The 27,970-nt window shown below is 35.5% G+C and overlaps 1 protein-coding gene across 1 annotated transcript in view; it reads left to right on the top strand.

The window, feature by feature from the left end:
• Window positions 1–27,970, top strand: part of SAMSN1 (SAM domain, SH3 domain and nuclear localization signals 1) — a 131,175-nt gene that overhangs the window by 65,888 nt on the left and 37,317 nt on the right. Inside the window, exon 9 of the mRNA XM_065875894.1 lies at window positions 7,118–7,126. Coding sequence (XP_065731966.1) covers window positions 7,118–7,126 — 9 coding nt within the window. The remainder of the gene's footprint in view (window positions 1–7,117; window positions 7,127–27,970) is intronic.

Here is a 27,970-nt window from a genome sequence, read left to right as displayed (position 1 = left end):
GCCTTTTAAAGCAAAACCTATCAATCTCCAACATTTAGTAAACCCTAACATCCACAGAATATTTTTGCATTTTTCGTATGGCTAGCATTGTACTCACCATGATGCTTAGAAGTTTATGCAACACAGTATAAGGGGAAGGCCATTAGACTTTAAAGGAAGAAATCCTGAGTTTAAATTTGGAATCCATGGCATACACAGTCACATTACTGTCTGGGTCCCAGTTGTTTCATCCGTGTAGCGGGAAAAATATAGCCTTTCTCCCAGACTTATCATTAAGATGGTAAGAGATGTTTTATGTAAAGGTGCTTAGCTCCCTGCCTGGCATATTGATGGTGACCAAGAACCCCAGGAACCAAAGTTAAAAGGAAACATACATTTTTAGAAAGTTGTATCTCAAGACCAGGGTGGCAATTATAGATGCAGGTGTAAATGAAGCATTTTGTTAAGTTCATTGACCTACTTTTGAACTTTACTACTGACTCTTAACTTTTCAGTATTGCTCCCAGAGTAAATGTTAACTTTATCAACAGAGGATGAATCGTTGAAATATTTTCAGTACATTTTCCAGGACTTCTATATGGTATACAGAAATCAAAATGTGTTTTCTTCTCAGCTTTACATGTTCTGTGGTGTGTCCCTTTTGTTTTTCTCCCTATCACCTCTGCTCAATTTCAGTTACCTCCTCAGTCCTTTTTCCATTCTTTCAAAGCCTGCATGCTGTCTGGTAAGTATGTGTTTGCTACAACATCTCCTACTGGGTTGATTTTGAGTTACCCTTCTCTGCCCTCAATTTCCTTCTCTGACTGCTCCTGAAATATACTCCTTTGGGGTCTTAGGAGGAAGTGACAGTGTAGTGAGGCCTTGGAAAAGAACTACAAAATAGAGAGTGAGAAAAGGGACTAGAGCAGAAGAAGGGGAGGTGGTCCATTCTCTAGCTACAAAACCAAGGTTTACATGTACAGCTGACTGCTAAAGAAATGAGTGGGGTTGCTTTTGGCTTGCTGTGTTCTTCCTTAATTTGTTTGTGAGTTTTATTCTACATGAAAGGTTTGGCTGTGTAGTATAGTGAAGTCAGCCCTGAGATCAATTCTTGGCCATTTGTTACCTTTCTGACTTTAGGTGAGGTAGCTGTTTTGTGCCTCAGTTTCTTCTTTGTAAAATAGGAGATAATAACACTTTATACGTTGTTAAGAGGATTGAGATGTAATGCTCTACAGCAGCATTATCAATAAATGTTTGTTCATTTTCCTCTTCCAAAAATCTATCTTCTTCTTGTCTCATTCTATACTTTAATAACAAACTAGACTGAATATATGAGTATGCAAAATGTTGGCTTTTAAACTCTAAACTGTATCCATATAACTCTTCTTTCAAGTCAATATTTTGGAGGCATCCAAGTTTCTCTCTTAGATGATCTGATCTGAAATCAATTGCATGGGTTCAGAACTAGTCATCTTCTTCTTTCTAAAGTGCAAATAATATATGCAAAGTGGCAATTTTTAAAATGAAGATAATTTCCAATGCTAGGCAACACAGTAGGAAGTAAAATATGGTGTTTGGAAGAAGGAATGAAAAAAATGAATGAATGCCAGTGGGTATGTATACTTAACTCAGCTTCCCATGTGGACATAGGGTATTTTGGGTTTACTTTTTGTTACCACTCTGAATTGTGCCTGTATTACTTGTTCAGTCTTTTCCTATTTAGGTAGTTCTACCGCTATGGGTGCTGATACATGTGTCAATCACAGAGAGACAAGGCACTCCTCTATCAATATCCATGTTCACAACTTCTCCCAAATATTTTATATCTGTTCTTTCCTGTTTTGCAGGGTAAGAAACTGTCATTTAAGGCCTCCAACCTCTCTAAAATGTCATTTTGTAGGAACAACTAATCGAAAACCCCTGTTGTTTGTGTACCCATGGCTTAATAAGTAGGGAGGAAGGTCACATGACAATAGTTCTGCACTACATTTTCATGACAAATGACAAATGAAGAGGCCAGTGCTGTCCTTAGATCCAGTACTGCCCTTAGCTGTTTCCTTAAATCAACATTCTTCTTCTCTCTCAGCCTTAACTTTCCCAAGTGAATTTTATGATTTTACATATGTGTCCAAGACATCTGAATATTAACTTGTGTTCACAAGTTTTTCATGTTTATGTAGTCTTAATAATCTCACTGATTTTTAAATGTATTGTACTCTGTGCTTCATGTTTTTAAAAACAGAAGTGACATTAAATTGCTTCTTCAATATAATACAATTAGAAACATAATTTACATTTTGGGTTATGTCATATAATTAATATTTTTGTAACATTGTCAGTTATGGTATTCAGTAAATGAGATGAAAGATATATGGAGATGTGTTTTATATTCATTAAATTATTTACTCATATATGCAAGTATGACATGTTGTGTCTCAGGAGGTTGAAAACAGCTAAAGAGTATGTAGCCTTAGAAGTGTAAGTGTCATAGGTTTGAATGCCACCTACTTCAATTGGAGAAAAGTCATTTTCTTGCATCAAAGCTGCCAATTATCACAGTTCATGATATTTCTAGGAAATACCCTTAACAGAAATAACAGCTGTAATCCAGTTTCCTTAGTATTGATCTTAGTGATAGTATGTTTCTTAACAAGTTTTTTACTTGTACAGGAATAGACATTTCAAGATGTGCATATAAACCAGATTCTGCAACTAAGATAAAGAGCAAGGGAAACAATTTTGGGAACCTAAATGGCTTGCTACTGGAAAATTAATTTTGTTCATTTCAAGGTTCTAAGATTTTTTAACTGAATTTTTAAATCAGTATCAAAATACCAATATCAACATCATTTCAAATGTCCATATTATTGTATTAGTACTGTCAGTCTTCATTGTGACATTTCCATCACTAAATAAAGTGATCTGGTAGGACTGAATTTCAAAGTATGCCCTTTTCTTTATCCAGGTAATGTTATGCAGACAGGAGAGCTCTAATATAATGTTTTGGGCCAAACTGAGAGAAGGAGAAGGGTGATCCTTTTTGTTTGTTTCATAGGTGAGGAGGTACTGAGGAACTATATTGGTCAATAAGCTTCGGAAATGTTGCAGATTCTCTCCATTCCCCATCTCTAATCTGTGCTCCACATTTCAGCCAGAACCCATTCTGTAACACACAAATCTGGTCGCGTTGCTCTCTTGCTTCAGTAGTTTCCAACCCATATAAATTATGATCCCATTACATTCAAATCTACATTATTTAACATGTTGTATCAGTTTCCTAAGGCTACCATGATAAAGTACGCACCCTGGGTAGCTTAAAACAACAGATATTTATTATCTCACAGTTCTGGAGGTTAGAAGTCCAAAATCAAGGTGTTGACAGGGCCATGATGTCTCAGAAGCCTTTACAGAAGGATTTTTCCTTTTTTCTTCCAGCTTCTGGTAGCTCCAGGTTTTCCATGGCTTGTGGCAGCATAACTCCAATTTGTGCTTCCATCTTCACATGGCTATCCTCTCCCTGTGAGTTTCTATGTAGACTTTCCTTTGTGCATGTGTGTGTCCAAATTCCCTCTTCTTTTAAGGACACCTGTCATGTTAGATTAAGTGGTCACTTTAATCAAGGATGACCTCAGTTGAACTAATTATGTCTGAAACAACCCTATTTCCAAATAAGGTCACATTCTGAAGTACTGGGGGTTAGAACCTCAACATAGCTTTTTGGAGGGATACGATTCAATCCATAACACGTGGCCTCCAAATCCTTCATAGTCTGGCCTTAAGCCATCTGCCAGACCCATCATCCATCTTTCTCCTCATTTCCCACACCCACTTGCTCTGGGGAATTACTCCTCACTCCCAGACCATACCAAACACTCTCATGCCTCTTGCCCTCATATACTCTTCTTGCTGGAATCCCCCTGCATTTCCCCTTGTCTGCCTGGTAAATTCCTATTTGGCTCATTATTACGTCAAGTACTCCTGAGAGTTTTACTTCCTTAGTAAAATTTTTCCTTATTTCTTCAGACAAATTAACAATGTGCCCTCTATGCTTTCCCTGCTCATACACCCTGGGTTGATACAAAACACATTATGTTGAATTGTCACTCTATTGGTCTGTCTTCTCACTAAACTGTAAACTCTTAGATGGCAGTGCCCATGCCTCTCCATCTTTGGAAACCTGGTAGAGTGCCAGGCCCACAGTAGACATTCAAGACATATTTGTTAAACAAATAAGATAGGGCCCCACTTCCATATCTTGGAATACAACGAGAATGATGAGAAGAGTCGAGAAGTAATATTTTACGCCTGTGGGGCATTCAAGTCCCACTTAGTCTTCTCTGTGTTTGTTTGCTAGAGGGCTTTTGCCAAATCTGTCTCTCCAGGGCAAAACAGTGTGTCACAGGAAAGGCGTTAAAGCATATTAAGGGTTGCTACACTCATGATGGCCAGAGGTGTGATGGCTTAAAGACTAGCAACAGATTTCTACAGTTTCCAAATTGGTACCATCTCCAGGTGGATTGTATTCACCTGCTGATTGTCAGCGGAGGAGATGACCTTTGCTGGCTGAAATAAAGAAGTTGGCTCTGCATGAAGCATATGACATACTGATTGTGCTAAGAGCTAGAAAAAAAAAATACACATTTTCCCCTAAGTATTTATCATCTTGTAAAGAAGTTTATTTTCTCTTTCAAAGGAGAAGTGTTAGTTTTCTAAAGTGTCATCTCCACAACGATGAGTTAACAAATTCAAGTCAAGCTTTAATATTTAGAGAATTATGGGGCCAGCATTTTAGTGGAGATGGGACCAATATAATTTCTTTCAATAGGAAAGAAGATATTTCACTCCAGTGAATGCTTTGCAAGAAAGCTCCTAGGCTCAAAATTAGATGTCCTAGAATCAGGAGCCGAGTTGGTAGAAGAGGAAATTAGGTCTCCCATGTGCATAACATCAGGATAAACACTATTGGAAAGCTGTTATGGTAAAAACTTATGTTAAAAGATGTTCAGCCTTAAGAAAAAATGTGATATAAATCAATAATAGATCATACAGATGGCCAACAAACACATGAAAGGATGCTCAACATCACTCATCATTAGAGAAATGCAAATCAAAACTACAATGAGGACTTTCCTGGTGGCGCAGTGGGTGAGAGTCCGCCTGCCGATGCAGGTGACACGGGCTCGTGCCCCAGTCCAGTAAGATCCCACATGCCGCAGAGCAGCTGGGCCCGTGAGCCATGGCCGCTGAGCCTGCGTGTATGGAGCCTGTGCTCCGCAATCGGAGAGGCCACAACAGTGAGAGACCCATGTATCGCAAAAAAAAAAAACAAAACTAAAAATAGAACTACCATATGATGCAGCAATCGCACTACTGGGCATATACCCTGAGAAAACCATAATTCAAAAAGAGTCATGTACCACAATGTTCATTGCAGCTCTATTTACAATAGCCAGGACATGGAAGAAACCTAAGTGTCCATCAACAGATGAATGGATAAAGAAGTTATGGCACATATATACAATGGAATATTACTCAGCCATAAAAAGAAACGAAATTGAGTTATTTGTAGTGAGGTGGATGGACCTAGAGTCTGTCATACAGAGTGAAGTAAGTCAGAAAGAGAAAAACAAATACCATATGCTAACACATATATATGGAATCTAAAAAAAAAAATGGCAGGACAGGAATAAAGACACAGATGTAGAGAATGGACTTGAGGACATGGGGAGGTGGAAGGGGAAGCTGGGGCGAAGTGAGAGATTAGCATTGACATATACACACTACCAAATGTAAAATAGATAGCTAGCGGGAAGCAGCCGCATAGCACAGGGAGATCAGCTCAGTGCTTTGTGACCACCTAGAGGGGTGGGATAGGAAGGGTGGGAGGAAGACGCGAGAGGGAGGGGATATGGGGATATATGTATACATATAGCTGATTCACTTTGTTATACAGCAGAAACTAACACAACATTGTAAAGCAATTATACTCCAATAAAGATGTTTAAAAAAATAATAGATCTTTATCTTCATTAGCAAGGTATGTTGACATATCTCACTGATTTCTCCATAAAAGAGAGTTTTTTGAAAGCGGTTTATAGTCTGTGTGTTTCAAAATTTTTGCAAGATTTTTTTCTGATAATGTCTAGTTAAACAGTTATTCTGCCTGCCATAATCCTTTCTGGTTTTGAGGGGTACTAATTCTGAGATTTCGATCCTGATACTTGTTAATCCAAAGAAATGGCCGAAACTGCACAAACCTATAGAGTTGAGTTATTCATCTATTTAACAAACACTTCCTGACCTCTCCGTGTGCTGGGCACTGTGCTAGTGCTAGCAGTAGGGGTGGCCTCTACCTTCTAGGTAACCGAGACAAACAAACAAATAAAAGCAGTTAAAAAAAGGTCAAGCACCTACGTGTATTTAGTTGGAGAAGGCCCTCTGTGGAGGTGACATGGAGGCTGATGCTTTAAGAATGACAAGGAGCCAGTCACGTGAAAGGGAAGGGAAGAGCACTTCAAACAAAAGAGAGGGCTTGACTAAAAGCCCAAGACACAAAAGAACTGAACAGTGTCCAAGCACAGAGCGAAGACCAGCATGACTGGATCAGGGAAAGAAAGGAGAGTGGCCCACACAGGCAAAGGCCATAGATGTCCAGGCCTTCCTGGTCATGAGGAAGTATGGAGTTTGTTTTCAAAGTGCAATTACAAATCCACAGTTAAATGCTTATCACCAAATCTAAGTGAAAGCAGAACTGAAGTCTTCTGTAGAAGTTTCCCCTGGTTGGTGGCTGAAGATAAACAGCATATTCAAATATCATTATAGCATGTGACAATGAGAGAACAGCAGGTTAAACTAGCCATGGCATATGTACCAGCATTGGAAATCAGAGGCTAGACGTGTTCCCAAGAAGTTGGGTCACACTGTGACCACAATGTAGAGTGAAAGTAGGACTTGAAAGCCTAGGAATCTAATGCTTTTCTACTATGTATTTGAAGGAGAGGGGATAAAACTAGCATTTGTTAAGATCTTCTATGTATCAGGAATTTTATATATATTGTCTCATTTAATCCCAACAATAATCACACGAGGAAATACTGTTTTCCCCTTTTACCAATGAGGCAATTGAAAGTTGGAGAGGTCAAATGTTGGGCCCAAGTTTATGTAGTTTGACTGAACTCAAACTTATGTCAGTCTTCCAAAGTCCACACACTCTCATCACATCACAGGGCCTCCACGGAAGGGTGACATGAGGAAAAGCAGACCCCAAGCCAGGCTTGCTCAGCAGACGACTAGTAACCAGAGCGTGTAACTGCTGCAGTGGCTGCTTTGAGGGTCTAGAATCCCATGCCCTTGAAAATAAAACAGGGAGTCCTATTTCCTTCCAAATAGATGTTAGGTTTCAATTAATCAGTTTCCTTAGGCTGATGGGCACGGATGTTAACTTGGCTATTTGATTCACCACACTACTTGATTGACAAAGAAAAAACAGATTTTCCTTTCATTTCTCACAAGTATAGCTGCAAAAGTTATGGAAAGTTTTCATATTCGAGAAAAAGGTAGAATTGAATTGTGGGTAACATACTTGTAAAATCCTGTAAATGATCACTTGATTTCTCCTTTCCCAGAAATGACAAATACAAATGCTTTAAAATTAGAATGCAGAAGAATTCTCAAGAAGAAGGGTTTCTGAGGACCTGTGTCTTGCTGTGGTTTCACACTTTATGTGGAAACCTCAGTTTGTATGTGTTGGGTTGGGGTGGGCAATGTGTACCTATTTATATCATACGTGGTCTCCTAAGAAGTTCTTCCATTACTCTTTGTATTAAAAGGTAAAGATGGAATTCCATATAAATGAACACATATATACATGCATATATACACATTTATACATACATATAAATACATATATATGCATACATATGATTTAAGTGTATGTATGTATGAAACTGTGAAATTTGATTTTGCTGTATACATTTTTACATTAAACACCTTCACTACAATCATATTCTATTCATTTCTTTTGTAATTAAACTGATATGCAATTAAAGTATTCCATCTTAATTACAAAGTTGAAGGGATGAAGGTCCCATAAGGGGTTTTGATTAAGTAATAGGCTATACAGTTACTATCTCATACAGCTTTAGCATAGTTTCAAATGTTAAGGTATGAAAAATAATCTGGTCACTCTTGAATCTGCTATAAATTTTTCTGATGAGTGAAGGTAGAAAGGAAATAGAAATAATTTTGTACTTCCTGTATAAGAATAGCTTCCTGAGGAAGCTCATATATATCTCTCCAGTAGTATTTTATTAATACATTTTTCTTCAACAGGTAAAGAGAGGAAATCATGGTCTATTGATCAGCGTAGTCTACCTTCCTCTTGTGCTTCTGGGGAAAGAAGTACGAATTAAGCAGGGGATTTTTTATGGCTTTAGAAGTATTTTAAAGCCTACATTTTTTAATGGAATGAAAGATTTTTAAAATTCTATAGTGCTTTACAATTTCCAAAAGTTTCACCCACTCATTGCTCCTCTCCCTGCTGGTAATCACTAGTTTGTTCTCTATATCTGTGAGTCTGCTTCTTTTTTGTTTTATTGACTAATCTGTTGTACTTTTTAGATTCCACATATAAGTGATATCATGCAGTATTTGTCTTCCTCCGTCTGACTTATTTCACTTAACATAATGTGCTCCAAGTCCATCCTTGTTGCTGCAATTGGCAAAATTTCATTCTTTTTTATGGCTGAGTAGTATCCCATTGGGTATACATAGCATACCGTCTTTATCCATTCATCTGTTGATGGACATTTAGGTTGCTTCTATACCTTGGCAATTGTAAATAATGTTGCTCTGAACATTGGGGTACATGTATCTTTTCAAATTAGTGTTTTTGTTTTTTTCAGATACATACCCAGGAGTGGGATTGCTGGGTCATATGGTGGTTCTATTTTTAGTTTTTTGAGAAACCTCCTACAGTTTTCCACAGAGGCGGCACCAGTTTATATTCCCACCAGCAGTGTATGAGTGTTCCCTTTTCTCAACATCCTCTCCAATATTTTTTACTTGTGTTCTTTTTGATGATAGCCATTCTGACAGGTGTGAGGTGATATCTCATTGTAGTTTTGATTTGCGCTTCCCTGATGATTAGTGAAGTTGAGCATTTTTCATGTGCCTGTTGGCTATCTATATTTCCTCTTGGGAAAAATGTCTATTCAGCTCTTCTGCCCATTTTTTTAACTGGGTAGTTTGGGTTTTTTGATGTTGAGTTGTATGAGCTGCTCATATATGTTGGATATTAACCCTTTATCAGTCATATTATTTTCAAATAGCTTCTCCCATTCAGGTTGTGTTTTTGTTTTGTTGAGGATTTCCTTTGCTGTGCAAAAGCTTTTAAGTTTAATTAGGTCCCATTTGTTTACTTTTGCTTTTGTTTCCTTTACTCTAGGAGACAGACCCCCCCCCCCCAAATAATGCTGCAATTCATGTCAAAGATTGTTTTGCCTATGTTTTCCTCTAGGAGTTTGTAGTATCCAGTATTTCATTTAGGCCTTTAATCCATTTTGAGTTTATTTTTGTGTATAGTATTAAAGAATGTTCTAATTTTGTTCTTTTACATGTAGCTGTCCAGTTTTCCCAACACCACTTATTGAAAAGGCTGTTTTTTCTCCATTATATATTCTTGCCTCCTTTGTCATCGATTGACTGACCATAAGTGTATGGGTTTATTTCTGGGCTCTCTATTCTTTTCCATTGATCTATGTGTCTGTTTTTGTGCCAGTACCATACTGTTTTGCTTACTGTAGCTTTATAATACAGTCTGAAGTCAGGGCGCATGATTCTTCCAGCTTCATTCTTCTTTCTCAAGATTGTTTTGGCTATTCGGGGTCTTTTGTGTTCCCATACAAATTTTTAAATTATTTGTTCTAGTCTTGTGAAAAATACCATTGATATTTTGATAGGAATTGTATTGAACCTGCAGATTGTCTTCGGTAGTATGGTCATTTTTAACAATATTAATTCTTCCAATCCAAGAACATGGTATATCTTTCCATCTGTTTTTGTCATCTTCAATTTCTTTCATCAGTGTCTTATAGTTTTCCAAGTATGGGTCTTTAACCTCCTTAGGTAGGTTTATTTCCAGGATTTTATCCTTTTTGATGCAATGGTAAATGGAATTGTTTCCTTAATTTCTCTTTCTGATAGTTCATTTTTACTGTATAGAAATGCAACAGATTTCTGCATATTAATTTTGTATCCTACAACTTTACCAAATTCATTGATGAGCTCTAGCACTTTTCTGGTAGTGTCTTTAGGATTTTTTATGTAAAGTATCAAGTCATCTGCAAAAAGAGACCGTTTTACTTCTTCCTTTACAATTTGGATTCCTTTTATTTCTTTTTCTTCTCTGATTGCTGGGGCTAGGACTGGCAAAACTATGTTGAATAAAAGTGGCAAGAGTGGACATCCTTGTCTTGTACCTGATCTTAGAGAAAAAAACAAAGGATTTTAATTGTACATGTATTATGGTCCGATAAAAATTAATTTAAAAATGTTTTTATGCAAAGTTAGTTCAATTTGTTCAGTCAGTATTGTACTATGAACAGAATTTCCTTTTAGCCTAATGAGACATAATTCAGGAGGTACTGGATTATATTCTTAGTTGAAAAATTACTTTGAAAATTTTTAATAAAAACATTTCTTATTGTTTTAGACTATCTATAAAGAATGAAAAGGTAAGCTATTTTCACAGGATACTGTATTTTGTGCTTGTGAGAAGAATCTGAAAATGTGGAGAGAACACAATTACTTAAATGTGAAAATGGATTTCTATTGAAAAGCTTCATATTTTTACCTGCCTTCTTCCTACTGTGTCATACCAGTAGCCATGTCCTATGTTAATCTTAAAAATTATAAGGTTGGAGTGGTAATAATAGAGATCAGTTTTATGTAATCTGCTACATGGTTCATGTAATTAGGAGTTTAGCAAATAAGATAAAGAACACAAATGTTTTAAAGGGCAGAATTAAAGAAGAGAGTTGGAGGTGATAAAAATGTGAATAGTTGGCAAAGCTAGACTTTGCTTAAATGTAGCATATCATCTATATACATTTACCAAAAAGATGCAAACCCACAAATACAAAGACATTTGGTAAAAGGATAGAAGAAATGCCAACTAATGTTTGGGATGATGGAAGGTGAATGGAGGATTGGAGCAAGGCAATCTCAGAACCTGCAGAAAAGGATGCTGCAATGAAGTGAGTTAGTGTGCACCAGAGTCCCTCAGAGCCCCAGCATTTGAAGCCTACAAGGAAACTAACTTGCTCCTTCACAGCCCATCCAGGACATGGGAGGATTATTACCTGCAGAATTTAAATGATCTCAGAGAACAGAATTTCAGAAGCTGCCATTTAGGGTTCTCCTGATAAAAAGGCTTCTTGCTGCCTGATCACTTAACAAGACCACCCATTTACACAGAGCTTCCAGTCAGGATTTTTATACCATGCTCTTAGTGATGTATCAACAACCAAAAATCACTAGACATTTGAAGAAAGCCTCAAAGATGAAAGACAGTGGTCAAAGCAAACAGTGGTCAAAGAAATCAGAAAGAGACAAAAACAACAAAAGGAACAGAAGGAAATTATAAAAATGGTAATTAATAACCTCAGATATATCAGAGAACTTATTCCATTTATATTTTAGTTCTTAGTGTTTTAGTACACGCCAGGCACTTTTCTACTAACTTTATAAAGAGTGTCTTTAATCCTCAGAGCAATTCCTTTGAGGTAGGCACTACTATCATGTCCATTTTATAGGAAGGCTACGTAACTAGCCAAGGACATCTTAGCAAATGGCAGAGCCAGGATTTGAACCCAGGTAATCAGCTTAAAGTCCACCCTCTTAACCATTACATTTTACCTCCTTTCCAAGAATTAGAATAGAATGTTCTCAAAACCTCACTTTTCTTTAGTTAGTTTTTAAAATATATTGCTATTAAAATATACCCTTGAAGTAGAAGCTAAGACCTCAAAAATAACCTGTACCCATCTACACTAACCCCCCATTCCATCCCCTGACTCTCTGCACCCAAGTAAATCATTACACTAAAAGCTATGTTCTTCACTCCTTTATTTTTTATACTGTGTATGTATTTTTCTAAAGAGCATCATGCTATATGCAATTCTTCTGTGAAATGTTCTTTTCGCTTAATATTGTATTTCCAATATTCATCCATATCGTTGCATGTTAATTGATTTCCTTAATTGTTACTCCTGTATTTAAAAAAAAGAACAAAGTGTTATGAAAGGAAACAATAAGAAGTTTTACAAAACAAAAAAATTATTTTATAAATTTATTTTTGGCTGCGTTGGGTCTTCGTTGCTGCACACGGGCTTTCTCTAGTTGCAGCGAGCGGGGGTTACCCTTCATTGTGGTGTGCGGTCTTCTCATTGCTGTGGCTTCTCTTGTTGCGGAGCACGGGCTCTAGGCACATGGCCTTCAGTAGTTGTGTCATGCGGGCTCAGTAGTTGTGGCTCGTGAGCTCTAGAGTGCAGGTTCAGTAGTTGTGGCACACGGGCTTAGTTGCTCCACGACAGGTGGGATCTTCCTGGACCAGGGTTCAAACCTGTGTCCCCTGCATTGGCGGGCAGATTCTTAACCACTGTGCCACCAAGGAAGTCCCAAAACGAAATATTATATTTATTAGAATAATTAGTGGAAAAATGATGGAATTTCCTAGAAAGTTAAAAGAAAAAATGAAGAAGGGGAAGGAGAAGGGGAAGAAGAACAAGGAGGAAAAGAAGAAGGAGGAGGAGGAGGAGGGGGAGGAGAAGAAGAAAACAGAAAAATATAATACAATGAACATATCAGTTGGGGTGTCTACCACTGTACTAATAAGATTTCTAGAAAAAGAGAACAGAGAAAGAGATGAAGAATTTATTAAAGAAACAGACCTTAAGGTTGTGTGTTTCCAGTTTGAAGAGCCATTGAGAGAGCAGTGCAGGGAAAGAAAAATTAAACTATATCAGGACACAATATGACATTTTAGGACATACCAAGGATAAAAGGAATATATATATATATATTTTTTTTCTTTCTCTCCAATATCATTTGTCTTCTCAACAAAAACTTTGGAAGCTAGAAGACAATGGAGAGGCTGTCTAAATTCTGCAGAAGAATAAAGTTAGAATTCCAAGTCTCGATAGCATTCAAATGTTAAGGATCTACAAGGTCCTAAAACATTTCCATTAGGGAGATGTGTTTCTGCAAATGAAAGAATAGACAAAAAAGATAATGTGAGATTCAGGTCAAAGAGGATCCAAACCAAGAGGTGATTGAAAATTTCCATTTAAGCCTCAGTACTGCATACTTAGAGATTAATCACACCCCACTGAAACAAGGAAAAAATAAATTTGAAATATTTGAGCATTTAAAATTATAAGTACGGTGACTGAACTTAAATGTTCAAAAAAAAATCAGTCGATAAATTTGTTGGGGGCATTTATTTGGGATATGTTAGCAATTATGAACTCCAAAGATAAACAGCAAGGGAACACAAAGCAATAAACATAATTTTACTTATCCATGAACAATATTTATAAAATAATAATAAGTAATGATTTAACTAAATAATTATAAGAGAGTAGGGAAGTGAAAGGAGTACAAAATCCTCAAGGACAAAAACAGGAATCAATAGACAACGTCTAATACATAAATCAAGAAAGTGTGGGCCTATCATGTAGAAAAATGAATTTAACCAATGAGAAAAATGGTTTTAATACTGGATGGATAAAACAAAGAATTGAAATAAGAAGTCTGGGTGTATAAACGGATGTCACAGGGAGCTACTGTTTTTTAAGTTTTTAGGGTAAACATATCAGTTTTTACAAGATGTTAAATGACATTTAGAAGTGTAAAAGGGAAACATATTATAGAAATGAGAAGATTATAACTATAATTTGAGTGTGACATTGAGGTAAGCAAAGATTGTAAGATTAAAAGTCAAAGGTTAAGAGAATAATAAATATTTTTTAGAAACATAAATTGAGGAGCTATAGCCCCAGATCAAGGAGAAAATAGAATATACTTATGGTAGTAACTTCAGAGATAATATCAATTCATAGATGGATGCTTTATCAAAAGCCATCAGCAGGGAACTTCAGAACCTAGGGAATTTCATAGCATGTAGACAAATCTAATCTGTGCTCCAACCCTGATTTTTATAAGTGTGAGATTAGAAAAAATGATTTTAAAGATTGCATTGAGAGGATCTGGACTCTTTACTTAGAGTCACAACAAGGTAGCCTGGGTGGGAGAAGAAAATTGAAGAGGTAGCAGTTTTGTCCATGTGGTACTGAGTCTTAATTAAAGAATAGGGTTCTAGATAGTTACACACTTACTGGTTTGATATTTTTATACACACCTACTGATTGAAACACTCTTTCCAACCAGTAGCTCAGCATTACCCTCCCTCTCCCCAGTCTTTACCATTCCTGACCTTAACCCCCAAATAAATCACTCCCATTTTATGTCAGGTCCTTAGGCATAACTATGGTATAGAGTGATGTTTATGAGCTGAGATTTTTGGATTGAACCTTGACTCCACCACTTCCTAACTGTGCAAACTGGGCACATTACCTAACCTCACCTGGAAGTTGAGGATGACAATGTTAGTACCAGCTTATGGAGATTTTTTTGAGGATTACATGGGAGATACAAATAAAGTACAATGCAAGGCATATAATAAGCACTCAGAATTAATAGTCATCATTATTATTATTAACTTTGAGAATAAGAAGAAGTCATGAATATTAAATTTTTAATCATAAATGTATGAAATTTTGTTTTATCATTACTTATTATGGCAACTTAGAAAATATATATTTATAATTTGTTGAAATAATCTGAGTAATTTGCATATATTGTAAACTTAGATCCCCTAATTGTTTTAGTCAGTGATGAACTGGTACGCCTCATTTTTTGTTTACTAAGTCTTCTCTTATGTTGTTTTCAAACATCTTGCCATGCATAGATGTGATCTAAGAAGTTCTTCCTCTGTTTCAAAAGAGTTTCTTCCTGTATGATTCTTTAGGTTCACCATTCATCTTAGACTGTTGGTCCTTTTTATTTATCTCAATTCTCTGTTTCTTCTACAACTAAGATAGTGAGGTAATGTGCCACATTATCTCTTTAGAAATTTAAATAAGAAATAATGTCACAAGGCCAGGTTCTCTCCCAAGAGGCTTCCCAAGATATCTAGGGCCTCACCAGCAGCTCTCCTCTAACAGAAGCATAATGTTTGCAGCACACCAAGAGTGGATCCTTTTTGGGATACACTCTGATTAACCACCATAGTATTTTTAAATTTTACAGTGAGAAATACAATTGCAGAGTTTCTGGGACTTGTTGTCCCTATGAACAACGCATTCTCTTTCTGCCGACAGGAATTAATCTGTGATTTGAATTTGGATAGCAAACTATCAATAAATATTTATTGGACTGCTGAAACAACTCTTTTATGTCTCACTTTACTTTCTCATAAAATACACCCCAATAGCTGTCATTTGTTTGCAATTTCTTTAAAATGTTGCCTTACCCACTAGGATGCAGAAATTGTAACCGACATATATGCCACGAAGTCCCAGCCTTTTTTCACCTTGCCTGTGTTAAGACCATTAAGGTAATGTGTGAAAACAAAGCAATGAGACTTTGCTCTTTTGCAATTTCCCTGTTTGAGAACATGTCTTAAGCAACATGGGGCTTCGTGGTTCCATCATGACAGGGAATTTGTGTGCTCAATACTGACTTTCTACCTCATTCCTGTTCTATATACCTTTGACTTTAGAATTTGTTATATCACTCTGGGTAACTCATTTAATATCTTGATAGCACCAGACTTCCACAAAATAGGAGATAATCGATCACAGCATTTGCTACTCTGTCACCTGAGATTTTTTGAGGACGAATATGTTTAATACAGATTATAATAGCACCTCAAATGTCATACCTTCTTTTAATCTCTGGAAAACATTTTTCTCGAGTAGAAGAGAAAGTTGGAAAATTGCTTTTCCCATCTTTAATTCTGAGGGAAAAAATTTCCAGCTTTATTTACATTTTAAATATTTCTTACAGTATTAATGATGGTAAAAGTGCCTAGAGATCATAAATTGAGATTTTTCTACAAGCCGCTTGAGTGCAATACTTTTAAAAACTGCATATAGTCCAGCTGTGGTCACCATGAATGTGAGTGTTCTCTATTCTTTACTTGTGATTATAGAAATACAATCTATAGCAAACATTATCCCAAACATAATTGTTTGAAATCCATGAACATTTCTTGACATAAAACATTTCTTAAATAAGTACATTCTTTATTGGCATTTCCTTTTATTCTCACCAAAACCCTAACATGTGATAAGCACATTATCATTCCCATGTTATTGCCTGAAGTCCACAATTGAATTAAATTTCTACTCACAGGTGAAGAAATGGGGCCACAGAGGTTGCAAATGTTTCAGTTAAGAAATACTTTTTTTCATGACTTTCAATTTCTGAAGAAATGAAAAAAATTTTACTTAGATCACTGCCGTAACTTAAGCCCCAACAGAAAGTCTGAAAGGAAGCATACTTCTAGGGAATTACCCAACCTCAGAGTCCTCAGGTTTTTCAGTGTTACCCTCTGTGTCATTATTTTGAAAATACCAGCCTGATAATTCTTGAAAAATATAATTCTGCTCTTAATATCCAGTAGAAGAAGCATATTAACCATAATCTTGACAAGTGTATTCCTTCAATTCTGCTATAGAACATAAACTATTTTTTAGCTAGTCAGGAGGCTCGATATATTGTCAGACAGCACATAACAGACGCTCAATTTAATATTCATTAAATGAATCAGTGAAATTTGGAAACTAGAACTGGGTTTCGGAGAGTAGGGTCTTAGAGGCATGAGGAAAGACTGAGAAATAGAGTCAGCTGATTTGTAGAGAAGCTGCTCGTTAAGAATATGGTACCACTGTTTTTCACCCCATGGGTTTTATAAACAAAATCTAAGTTGATTTCCTTTACAAGCCGGTTTTAATAGAAGTGGAATTTCAGACATTTTACAAGTCTCCCTTTGGTAAATCACTAATTAATAAGAAATCTTGAACTTCTTGCTTTTACTTCCTATGTTGGTTTTGACATTATAATAAAAATGTTAAACCCTTTAGTTTGATAGGGAAAGTCTTTCTAAGCCTTATTAGCTCTCGTCCACGCCCGTTAAATAAAGACTTGAGATGCTTCATTTGAAGGTACCATTGATCCATTGGATCACCACTCTAACAGCAATTATCAGCATATGACAAAGAAGTTTGTAGCAGAAGGACATCTGCTTAAGAGAGGGACTGTTTAATTGATTTCCATATTAATCAGAACTTTACAAAAGTAACAATATGCATAATCATTTAATTCTGGATTCATATTCCTATTTATATGAATTTCATCCATACTCTATTTTTTTAATGTGCATACATGCTTTAAATAGGATTAGTATTGTTTAAAGTCTAGTTTATTATGTCTTCCAATAAAGTTTACCTAGGAATGCAAAATTGACTACCTTGAGTATTCTCTTCATTTTTAAATACTAAAAAGCTCACATATCAAGTTTTGTTTCATTTATTGGCTCAGATGTTTTCTTCCCTCTACCTGTGGAATGTGTTATAGATTTTTATTTTTGTATCAACTGAAAAAATGCGCTTTATTTGGAAATCTTCATGGCCCTTGTAAACGCAGGCATGTCAAAGTGTGAGATTTAGGAATCTACCTCATAGAATACAGCAGGAACAGAACGTTAAAGAGTTACCAAAGAATTACCGTAAAAAAAAAATACAAAAAAAACTTCACCCGTGTATATGTGAAGTCATATCCTGACCAAAAGAGGAAGTGGCAGGTTACTAGGCTCAAACTTATCTGCGGCTCTACATCATAGATAACATACTGCTGACCGTCTTCAGTTGTTTCTGTAACAACAGAAAGTGCACTCACTCGGAGTAGTCTGAATTCAAAATGCTGAAGAGAAAACCATCCAATGTTTCAGAGAAGGAGAAACATCAAAAACCAAAGGTAAGGTAATTTCATACATAGTCGGGCAAAACCAACATGTTTAATAGAATACACACGCACATACATTGTTCTTATCTCTCAAACATAAATCAATTCAACCATAGGGTTGAATCCCTCATGGCAAATATGGAAAAAATTGAATTGCCAAGTTAAGTTTAGGTGTTAAATACCTGACAATTATTGTCTCTGTAATTTTACCTTATAGGGCATATTTATTATTTACATCTGTAACTGAACTTTGAGCTTGTATTGTCAACTTCATGGAAATAATTTTGGTGGTCTCTTTTTGAAAGGCTGATATTATGAAATCTTGGTGTACATTTTTAATAACTATAAAGGTGTCAAGGTCTATTTAACAATCTACCAAGTGCATTTTATCTCTTGCATTCTCAGCTCTTTATTATATATTTAATTATGAGGTTGTAAAATGGAGATGTTTTGATTAAATATTTAATTTTTTTCATTTTTTCAGACTAAAATATGATAGCTTGTTGTAGAGGTTACTTTTTCTACTCTCTCTCTCTTGAACTAACTCCACTACTAGAGAGAGGACTGGGTTGTGTTTGGGAAACATCAAAACCCCATAAATTTATAGATTTGACAAATTGGTTCTATTTGAAATGCTACCCTATTCTTTGTATTGAAAATAATTACTACTTAAAAAGTAGGATATGAGATAACAAAGTTTAGATTCTATTGTAGAACTATAAATGAGTTTCATTAATAACATGAAAGAAAATATCTGTGAAATACTGGTGTCAGAGAAGTTTTCCAAAACCTGTATATTTTTTGAGTTTCTTAGGTAAATAACAATTTAAATCTGCTTGTGAATAAACAATAACTGAGTTCAGGTGTCTTTTTAGAGGACTGATTTATTATCAATTATTGACCTTTATTTGCTAGGCACCATTCAGAGAGAAAGGAGTTGGAAATTGATTGTGAACTCTTGAATTGTTGTGACATTGAACAATGGTCTATGTTTTATAACTCTTTGCAAGTTACCACACAACCTCTCTGAATAAAGCTGAAAATAAATGATTGCCAGTCTTTGGAAACTAAGAATAAATGATTTTCAATATTAATTCTTTCTGACACAAAAATCTGATAAAGGGTAGGCAAACATCTCTAGTTAAAAATACAGCTGGGGGCTTCCCTGGTGGTGCAGTGGTTGAGAGTCTGCCTGCCGATGCGGGGGACAAGGGTTCGTGCCCCGGTCTGGGAAGATCCCACATGCCACGGAGTGGCTGGGCCCGTGAGCCATGGCCGCTGAGCCTGCACATCCGGAGCCTGTGCTCTGCAACAGGAGAGGCCACAACAGTGAGAGGCCCTCGTACCTCTCACTGGTAACAAGGTAACATTCAAGGTAACATTTGAAAATTCAAGGTAACATTTCCCAAAGAATACAACAAAGTTTTTAAAAGCATTACTTACCTTTCTGTTCAAGATTATTTTTACATACAATTTGCTTGATTAAACACAACCAATATTGAGTTGACAGTAGTAAGTTTTAAGGAGATCACAAAAATTAATATGAAGCAGTGGTTTCCCTCCAAGTGTTTAAAATTTAAAGTTAGAGTATCTCATAAGAACTCTATTATGTAGTGAACTACTATCATATTTATGTCATTGAACAATTTTCAAAATGATACTTTAGTCTATGATCATCATTTGCCTTAATTGTAGGAACTATTGTAATAGAAGTGGTATATTGTTCATCTTATTGACTTACTTATTCATAAATGTAAAAATATATTTGATAAAATATACATCTGGGAACAAAATATATCACAGAAAATAGTCACACTGGAAACATTAACTTTTGCTGTGAATGAATTCCTGTTTCCTTTAGATGGATGGTTTCATTTTATATGAATTTAAAGAGCTATGTGAATGTATATTCACATGTTCATAACTTCCAGATCAACTAAATCCTTTCCTTTTAATATGGAGGTGATATTTTTCCAATTATTATACTTATGTGTTAGAAACAACTTTAATTCACATTTATTTTACTGGGTAATTTTCTTTGTGTATTTTATGGAAAAAGAGCCAAATCCCTAAGAGATGGCAGAGATTCCTACAAATAAATGGCTAGTAGAGTGAGGACTGCAAATCCCTTCATCTACTAGAAGGGAACATAGGGCCTGTTTCTAGAAAGATAGAATAGGACCATCAAGAAATCAGTCTGAAATGTAGGGAATCACTGTCTACACTAATTGACTACATATCAGACAATCATTCACATCTCTTGACCTGGAAACATACATTCCTTGTGCTATACTCTTTCAAAATTTCTGAGAGAGATTTCCTTGCTTTTTAACTGTAAATGCTAAAGTAGGTAAGAAACAACAACATTAAAAATGAGGTGACTATTATTTAGTCATGCAGCTCATGTTAACTTCTGTGGGTTGTAGTTCAGGTGACCTAATACCCAATTCAAATGGTGAGTGAATATTATAACTAATGTTATTCCTTAAATAAAAGTTACAAAACTGTTCATTTGAAAAGTAAATAAATGGAGAAGGACTTTGTTATTAGTATTTTTAAATATGTCCTGTGGTTGTGAGAAAGTTCAGAACATTCATGGCTATAAAATGTAGCAATAGATTTTATAAGTCTGTATACAAAATAATTTATTATTTTCTTATATTCACAAGACTTATCAATAAACATATCCATGAATCAAAAAAAAATAAGAACCCATTAAAATATCATTTTACCATCTATAATTTATTAATATGTTTTCTTTTTCACCTTTTATTGTCCTCTGTTTCTCCATTTTTGGTATGGGTTCTTTCCTTCAAATAGCTCATAAATAGGACAAATAGCATTCATATTTATTATAAGAGATTCATAGTGTAGGTTAAAAAGGAGAGACCAGAAATATTCCATAAGGGAAACTGTTATAATTCATGTCTCAGAACTCTCTATGGCGTATTAGTAAATTCCAAATTAAGAAAGATATTTGATAAATTTCTTTTTGATAAATGATTAAGTATTCTACATTTAGATTAGTCAATCAAAAATAGCCTTTCTTAACATACTTGCAAGGTACTGTACTTTCCTTTTTGAATTTTGTTTTCACCTTGTCATCACTAGTGCCCACTACTGATTGTGAATTAAAAAAAATAAGCATATCTAGTATGCAGAGTTCAAAAGATATGATCTCATTACACTCAATAAATCTTTAAATTATAGAACATAATTTTCCTTAACTCTTTTTCCAACTAAAATGTTTTAGTTTGCTATATTCATTGTGAGGTTATGATGTACCAGTGGCTGTGTTTAGAGCTTTTTGTACATTAATTTATTTAATATTTGTAACATTTCTGTGAGAGAATAACTTTTATTTAGCCTTATAGATGAGAAGGCATAGAGAAGGTTAATGAACTTAAGCAAAGATGCACAGATAAAAAATAAAACTCTGTTGTGTGAAATACATATGTCAATTTCCGGCACTCCTGTTCTTAATTATTATGCCACCGTTACAAGCATAGGGACCGTAGATATTATTTCTATTTCTGTCTTAATCACCAGCTAAATTTTAAGGAAAACTGGGAGAGCATATTTTTAAGAGCCTCTCTCTGTCAGGTGGAAAGGAATTTAGAGGTCTTCCATTCCTGTCTCTGACTAAATGCCAGAATTCCACCTATTAAATCCCTCCAGGTGTCCATCCAAGCTTTAAAACTTAAAATTGTAAAACAACAATAAGAACAACTTTATTAGCATTCAAATGTTCAAATTGTCAAAAAAATCATGACCTAGTATTGAGATAGCTAAAAGCATGTATTTCCCTCCTAAATCTAGTATAACACCTTTAATGTAGTAAGCTCTTAATAAGTATTTGGAAAGTGAATGAAGTTTCTTGATTCTACTGTATGCAACCAGGTTCAAGTATGAATACTGACTAGTACTATGTATTTTCATTATTCTTGGTAGCAAGGCTGTTAGTGTGTACATAAGAAAGTTTGTATGCATGTGTGTGAATACAATTGTAAATCATTTCTAAGTTTTATTTTAAGAAAAACTCCAATAAAGCAAATGTTGTGCAAGAATCCCTAGAGAGTCCCATTGTTACATAACAAGTAGACCATTGCTCCAGGTTAGGGAATATGGTAGAAACTTCAAAAATAGAAAAGGAATAGACACCACAAATGAAGCTCTGCTCCTGTAATTAGAACAAGTTGACCTTTATTTGGCTGGGATTAATGATCTGTGTTAATAATTCTTAACTTAGGTTTTTCTTTGAGTAAAGGAGTTTCAAATACCACTGTTATTTTAAAGGGAAACACTGATATAATGGCAGCTCTGGAAATAGTTTTTTCTTTTTACCATTTTTTAAAATCTAAAGTGCATACTAAATGAGACACCATTAGTGTCACAGATGCTAATTTTCACTAGCAATGACTGAAGTGGCATTCTTTCCCATTTGCATTTGATCCTAGCAATGATGAGAGGTGATGAGTTGATTATGAGTTGTTTTCACTGCACTGCCCGCTGTGCAAATTTATGCTCCTAGACAAGGATGACACATAGTTGTGGCATTTAAGAGCTTTCTTCATTGCTTTTCCTATCAAGACTGTTAAGATACATTTTTAACTCTTATCTAACCAGGTATAAGAAAAGAGATGAAGTATTTATATGAACCAGTGCTTACTTTAGGCCAAATACTTGCACAAGGGGTTTATGGAACTCCCTCCGGCACCTAATTTACAGAAAACAGCACTGTAGCTGTGAAAAATTTTGTCCGAGATATCATGGCTAGCAAAAAAATTGAGTTGAGATTATTTGGGGCGGCTTTTCTTCTTCTAAACCTGTGGGTTTCCCCCCTGCTACTTCTTTTTGCGTCATCATCTGGGGTATAATTTTCAGACTTTAATTTATGTTTATGTTCTTCAGTTGAATGTTTTGGCTTTTCAAACAAAGTGATTCCAAGTAAGGTATGTGATATACAATGTAAGTAATATTTTGAATCCACTTTTCCCATTAGAAAAATGGTGGGTATAAATAAATGTTTATCTTTACTTTGGGTTATTACCCCCACCCCGTGCCTCTAAAAAATCTCTCTAAAGGTTCTCTTCACTTCTGTATTTAGTTAGTATTTGTGTCATATTTGTTTTCCAAGAAATATTTAAAGTAAATTATAATGCAAACCTAAAGACAAATAACATAAGTCAGAAGAAAATGGAGTATAGACCACAGTAAAAAGTATTACAGGGCCACCAAGTTTGAGTTGAATATGGATCTAAGTATTGCTACTCATTGTGGTCCTACAGACTAGCAACACTGGCATTCCAGGAGTTTGTTAGAAATGCAGATTCTCTGGCCTACCCCAGGCCTATTAATTCAGAATATACATTGTAGTGAGATACCCAGGAGCTCTGTGAGCACTTTAAAGTTTGGAAATGATTTCTACATTGACGGCTCTCAACCTAGGTTGCACATTTGAATCATTGAAGAGCTTTAAGAAATACTGATGATTGGGTTCCTTCTTCAATATTCTAATTTACCTAATGTAGAATGTACCTGAGCATCAACAACGTTTAAAGTTTCCCAATCTGGAGATATTTTTTTCTACTAATCTCTTCAAAGAACTTAAAAGTTAATTCACTCCTTCCTTCCTTCATTCTTCAAAGCAATAGATATCTACTGAGCACTTACTATGAACAATATAGACCATATGCTGGGAATACAGTGGTGAATAAAACAAAGACCCCTGGCCTCATAGGATTTACATTTACTGGGGGTGACAGACAATAAACAAGATGAATATGTTAAATACAGAGTAGGCTAAGTGATGGTAAGTGTTGAAGAAAAGGAAGAATACGAATACAAAGAACCAGGGAAGACTTGGTGAGAATGGGACATTTAAAAAGGGACCTGAAGGGAATGAAGGGCTGGCTGTGAGATTGGCCGAGGAAATCTTACCCCAGGCCCAGGGATGAGCAAGACCAAAAGCCTTTTTTTTTTTTTAAATTAATTTTTATTACAGCAGAGTTGCTTTACAATATTGTGTTAGTTTCTGCTGTACAGCAAAGTGAATCAGTTACATGTATATATATAGCCCCTCTGTTTTGGATTTCCTTCCCATTTAGTTCACCACAGAGCATTGAGTAGAGTTCTCTGAGCTATACAGTAGGTTCTCATTAGTTATCTATTTTATACATAGTAGTGTATATATGGAGTGTCCCTGGTGTGTTTGAGAAACAATGGATCAGCATACACAAGGGGAAGGGCAGTCACAAAGAGCTGGATGTAGAGGGCCTTCTAGGTCATTATAAGGATTTAAGCTAGTGTTAAAAGACTTTGAGAAGGGAAGAGAAGGATCTGGCTTATATTTAGTGGTTTTATTCTTGCTTTTGTGTTTCAAATACACTGAAGAAAGTGAGGGAGGAAGCAGGGAAAAGAGACCCTTTAGGAAGATATTACAGAAACTAGGAAAGAGATAATGGTGGCTCAGACAAAGGAAGTGACAGGTGGATGTTGAGAAGATGTTGAATTTGGGATTTATTTGTGCATACTGTATACATTTGGATATATAAGAAAGGAACTTACCACATGGGCTGTAAAGGTGGTAAAGAGAAAGGCTGCCCCTGCTCTGCACTGTTCTTGCTTCCAGCTGGTACTCACACTTCAAGGAGAAATGCCCTCATCCCTCTGCTCCCAGCCACCAGAAAATTACCCCCATACTGATATGCCACTTCCCAAAAGTTTCTACCTCTTTCTTCAAAATACAATTTTCTATTGGATTTAATTTTCATTTCTGGGGTACCTTGAATCAGAATAGATGAACTAATAATTTGCTTATTTCGCCTTGTTGAATTGTTTGAAAGAGGTAAATAATTTTAGCCTTGAAAAATTATCTTCAAACAAAGTACCAATTCACTCTAGCCATCCCATTTTATAGAACATGAATCTGTAATCAAGTTTTATTTCAAGCAAGTAGCAAAGGGTTAGTACCAAATAGACGGCTATATCTGAAAAAAACACAGTGCCCAGATGATACATAGAAAGTTCTGGAGACAAATGGTTGAGAGAAATGACAGAAGTGTAGACTACCCTTGTAAATGTGGGTATTACATCCTATAGGAAGGTATAAAGTCATTACCTTGACTACCAATGCACTGGATTTGTTAAAAATCAATTTAATGACACACTTATCTCTTTAAACTTTCCTTACCTTGCTTAGGAGATAAATGGCTTCATTATCCCTACAGATTGTGTGGTTTCTTTTTAATAATGGAATTAAGTCCATACTCTACATAGCTGTGTTTCCAAATTTAGCATTCCCAAACTGATCCATTTCTCTTCCTTTCTAGTGTTAAGGACTTAGGTGAACTTTTGGAAACAAGACATTCATAATTAACTTCTTAGTAGAGAACAAAAATGTCCTCCATTGAGAATTGATTAATAAGAATAGAAGAGGGTTTTAAGCTGTCTCTGGTGGTAGACAAAATGATTCTTCTATAGATAGAGAGCCATTTGTCAACACAGCTGGCCATGTCCCCTTTCTCCCCTCACTTAAAGAGTTTTGGAAGTTTTCACCTAAGTCTGTATTAGTTTTCTAGGGCTTCTGTAACAACATACCATAGACTCAGTGGCTTAGAGAACAGAAATTTATTTTCTCACAGTTCTGGTGTTTGGAAGTCCAAGATCAAGATGCAGCAGAATTGGTTTCCTTTGAGGGCCATAGGGAAGGATCTGTCTAGGCTTCTTTCTGGATGGCAGTTGGCCACTGCTTGCTGCCCTTTAACTTGGTTGTCCCTCTGTGCACATAACCTGGTGTCTCTCTTTGTGTATCCAAATCTCAGATTTCAGTGGCTCTGATCACTCTCATTCTTTTCCCTGTTTGTGCCTCTCTTACCCTAGAATACCTTTGCCCATTTTTCTCAATTCATGAACTTATTTTTTAATACCTCACTGGACTCTCATTCCCTCAAGAAAGCCTCCACCAGTTAACCCAAGGCAGTGCATTAGAGAGCATTCTGGCAGAGCAGGAGGAAATATGAACTAAAGTCTTATAGGTTGGGTTTGAGGTCTTATTTTGATATTTCTTAACTATGAGATGTTGAACATTTTGTTAAACATCTTTTGAGTTTCTTGTGCTTATCTGAAGAAGGGGATATGTTAAGGCACGTCACATAGGATTGATGTGAGAATTAAGTTAATTACCATATGTAAATTCCCTAGCACATGGTACATGTTTGATTAATAATCTCTCCCTCCTTTCTAGTTTAATAGTACTTGTTCAATACCTCTATTGTTTCTTTTAGCATAGTTTATTCTAATATGTCCTCCCAAATGGAGTTACCATCAAGAACAGGGGATGCATCTAATTCATATTTGTATTCCTGCAATTTTGGGGGGGGAACAAAGGGTATTGAACTCTGTCTAACTTTCAGACTCCATGTGCCCTCTATTACACTTTGGCTACCATCAAAAATATTTATAATGTGGAACATAGTCGTGATTCCTCAACATATGCACAATACTTGTGTAATGACTAATGGATAATATAAGTCATCTAAAGTAGTACTCTACTCCGAGACATAGTTTGTAAATGTGTCACTGATAAAGATCTGGACAACACCCACATAAAACAAAGTAACCATTCTTAGAATGTAATGAGACAAAACAATGATCAAAAATTGTAATGTAATCTGTCTGAAGGAAAAAAAAAAGCATTTGCAAAGAGTTGCTTTCAGAGCGGTTAGAAAGGAGGTGGAGAGTAGAAATTTGCCATTGAGTCTGCAGAACAATCTGTATCAACAAAAGCAAATATTCCATTAGGTTCAGCAGACTTGCTCACTTAGGTGAACTAAGTTCAGGCTATTATAACTTCGTGTCTCTAGCCTTTAATACAACCTAATTCACTTTTCTGTGACTCTACTATACTAATCAAACAAACTTCCAGCGATGACTTTGCATCCCATGTCTCTAGGGGAGACATTTCTTTGATCAGTCAACAAGAATATGCATTCTTCTTGGCAGATGAATTTCTCATACCTAACCGATACTTGGTATTGCCATTTTTGGTAGCCTAACAGTTTAGTTTATGAGTCAGTCCCCCTTGGAGTTGTTTAGTTCTGCAGGCTTGAAAAATAAAGTTCTTGTACCTGTCAATGTGAGGGCTTGACATTGGACATGGAGACCCAACTAAGGAACTGGCTTCTTGGAAAGACTGGCTTAAGTTGCCACCTAACCCCACCTTTTCTCTATATTCATAAAATAAAGACAGCTAAACAATGAAGTTTGTTTTCTATGCTTTTCATTATTTTAACAATTTAAATTCCTGGAATAAGATTCAAGACAGATTTACCTAATATCAATATCATAATATATAGTGATATGACATTGGTCTGAATATTTGATTAAAATTTTTTCTGAATATTCACATGGTTTTAGCTAGGCAACTTTGATTTTTTAATTAACAGTAATAATAAATAATTTGATACATAAATTTTGTAATGCTTATGGGTATATATTCTTTATACTGTGAGTTATTATACAACCATCATCTTTTCTAAACTAAGCCATCTACAAATTTCAAATTACTTTAAGCTTATGAATATCTCACTATAATTATTTACCAATTTTAAAGTACCTGTTACCAATGAAACAAAGGTTCATAATTTTAAAAATAAAATTCCTTCAAAGATAAATGTTCTACAATTATCAGACATAAATTGTAGGTTTAGGAATTGTCATAAACTGAGTTCATTTCTACCACTACTATTACATTTCAAACCACTATTAACTCCTCAATAGACTAAAATATTTTTAGAGCCAAATCCAAATACAATGAAAGGAAAATAGATGTAATTGACAATGAAGACCCAAACATCTCTTCCAAATATCCTAGCATGAACTTACAACTATTTTTTTTCTA

Source organism: Phocoena phocoena, chromosome 4 (genome assembly GCF_963924675.1).
Source record: "Phocoena phocoena chromosome 4, mPhoPho1.1, whole genome shotgun sequence".
In the NCBI taxonomy this organism is placed as follows: domain Eukaryota; kingdom Metazoa; phylum Chordata; class Mammalia; order Artiodactyla; family Phocoenidae; genus Phocoena; species Phocoena phocoena.
This window is presented reverse-complemented; position numbering and strand designations above follow the sequence as displayed.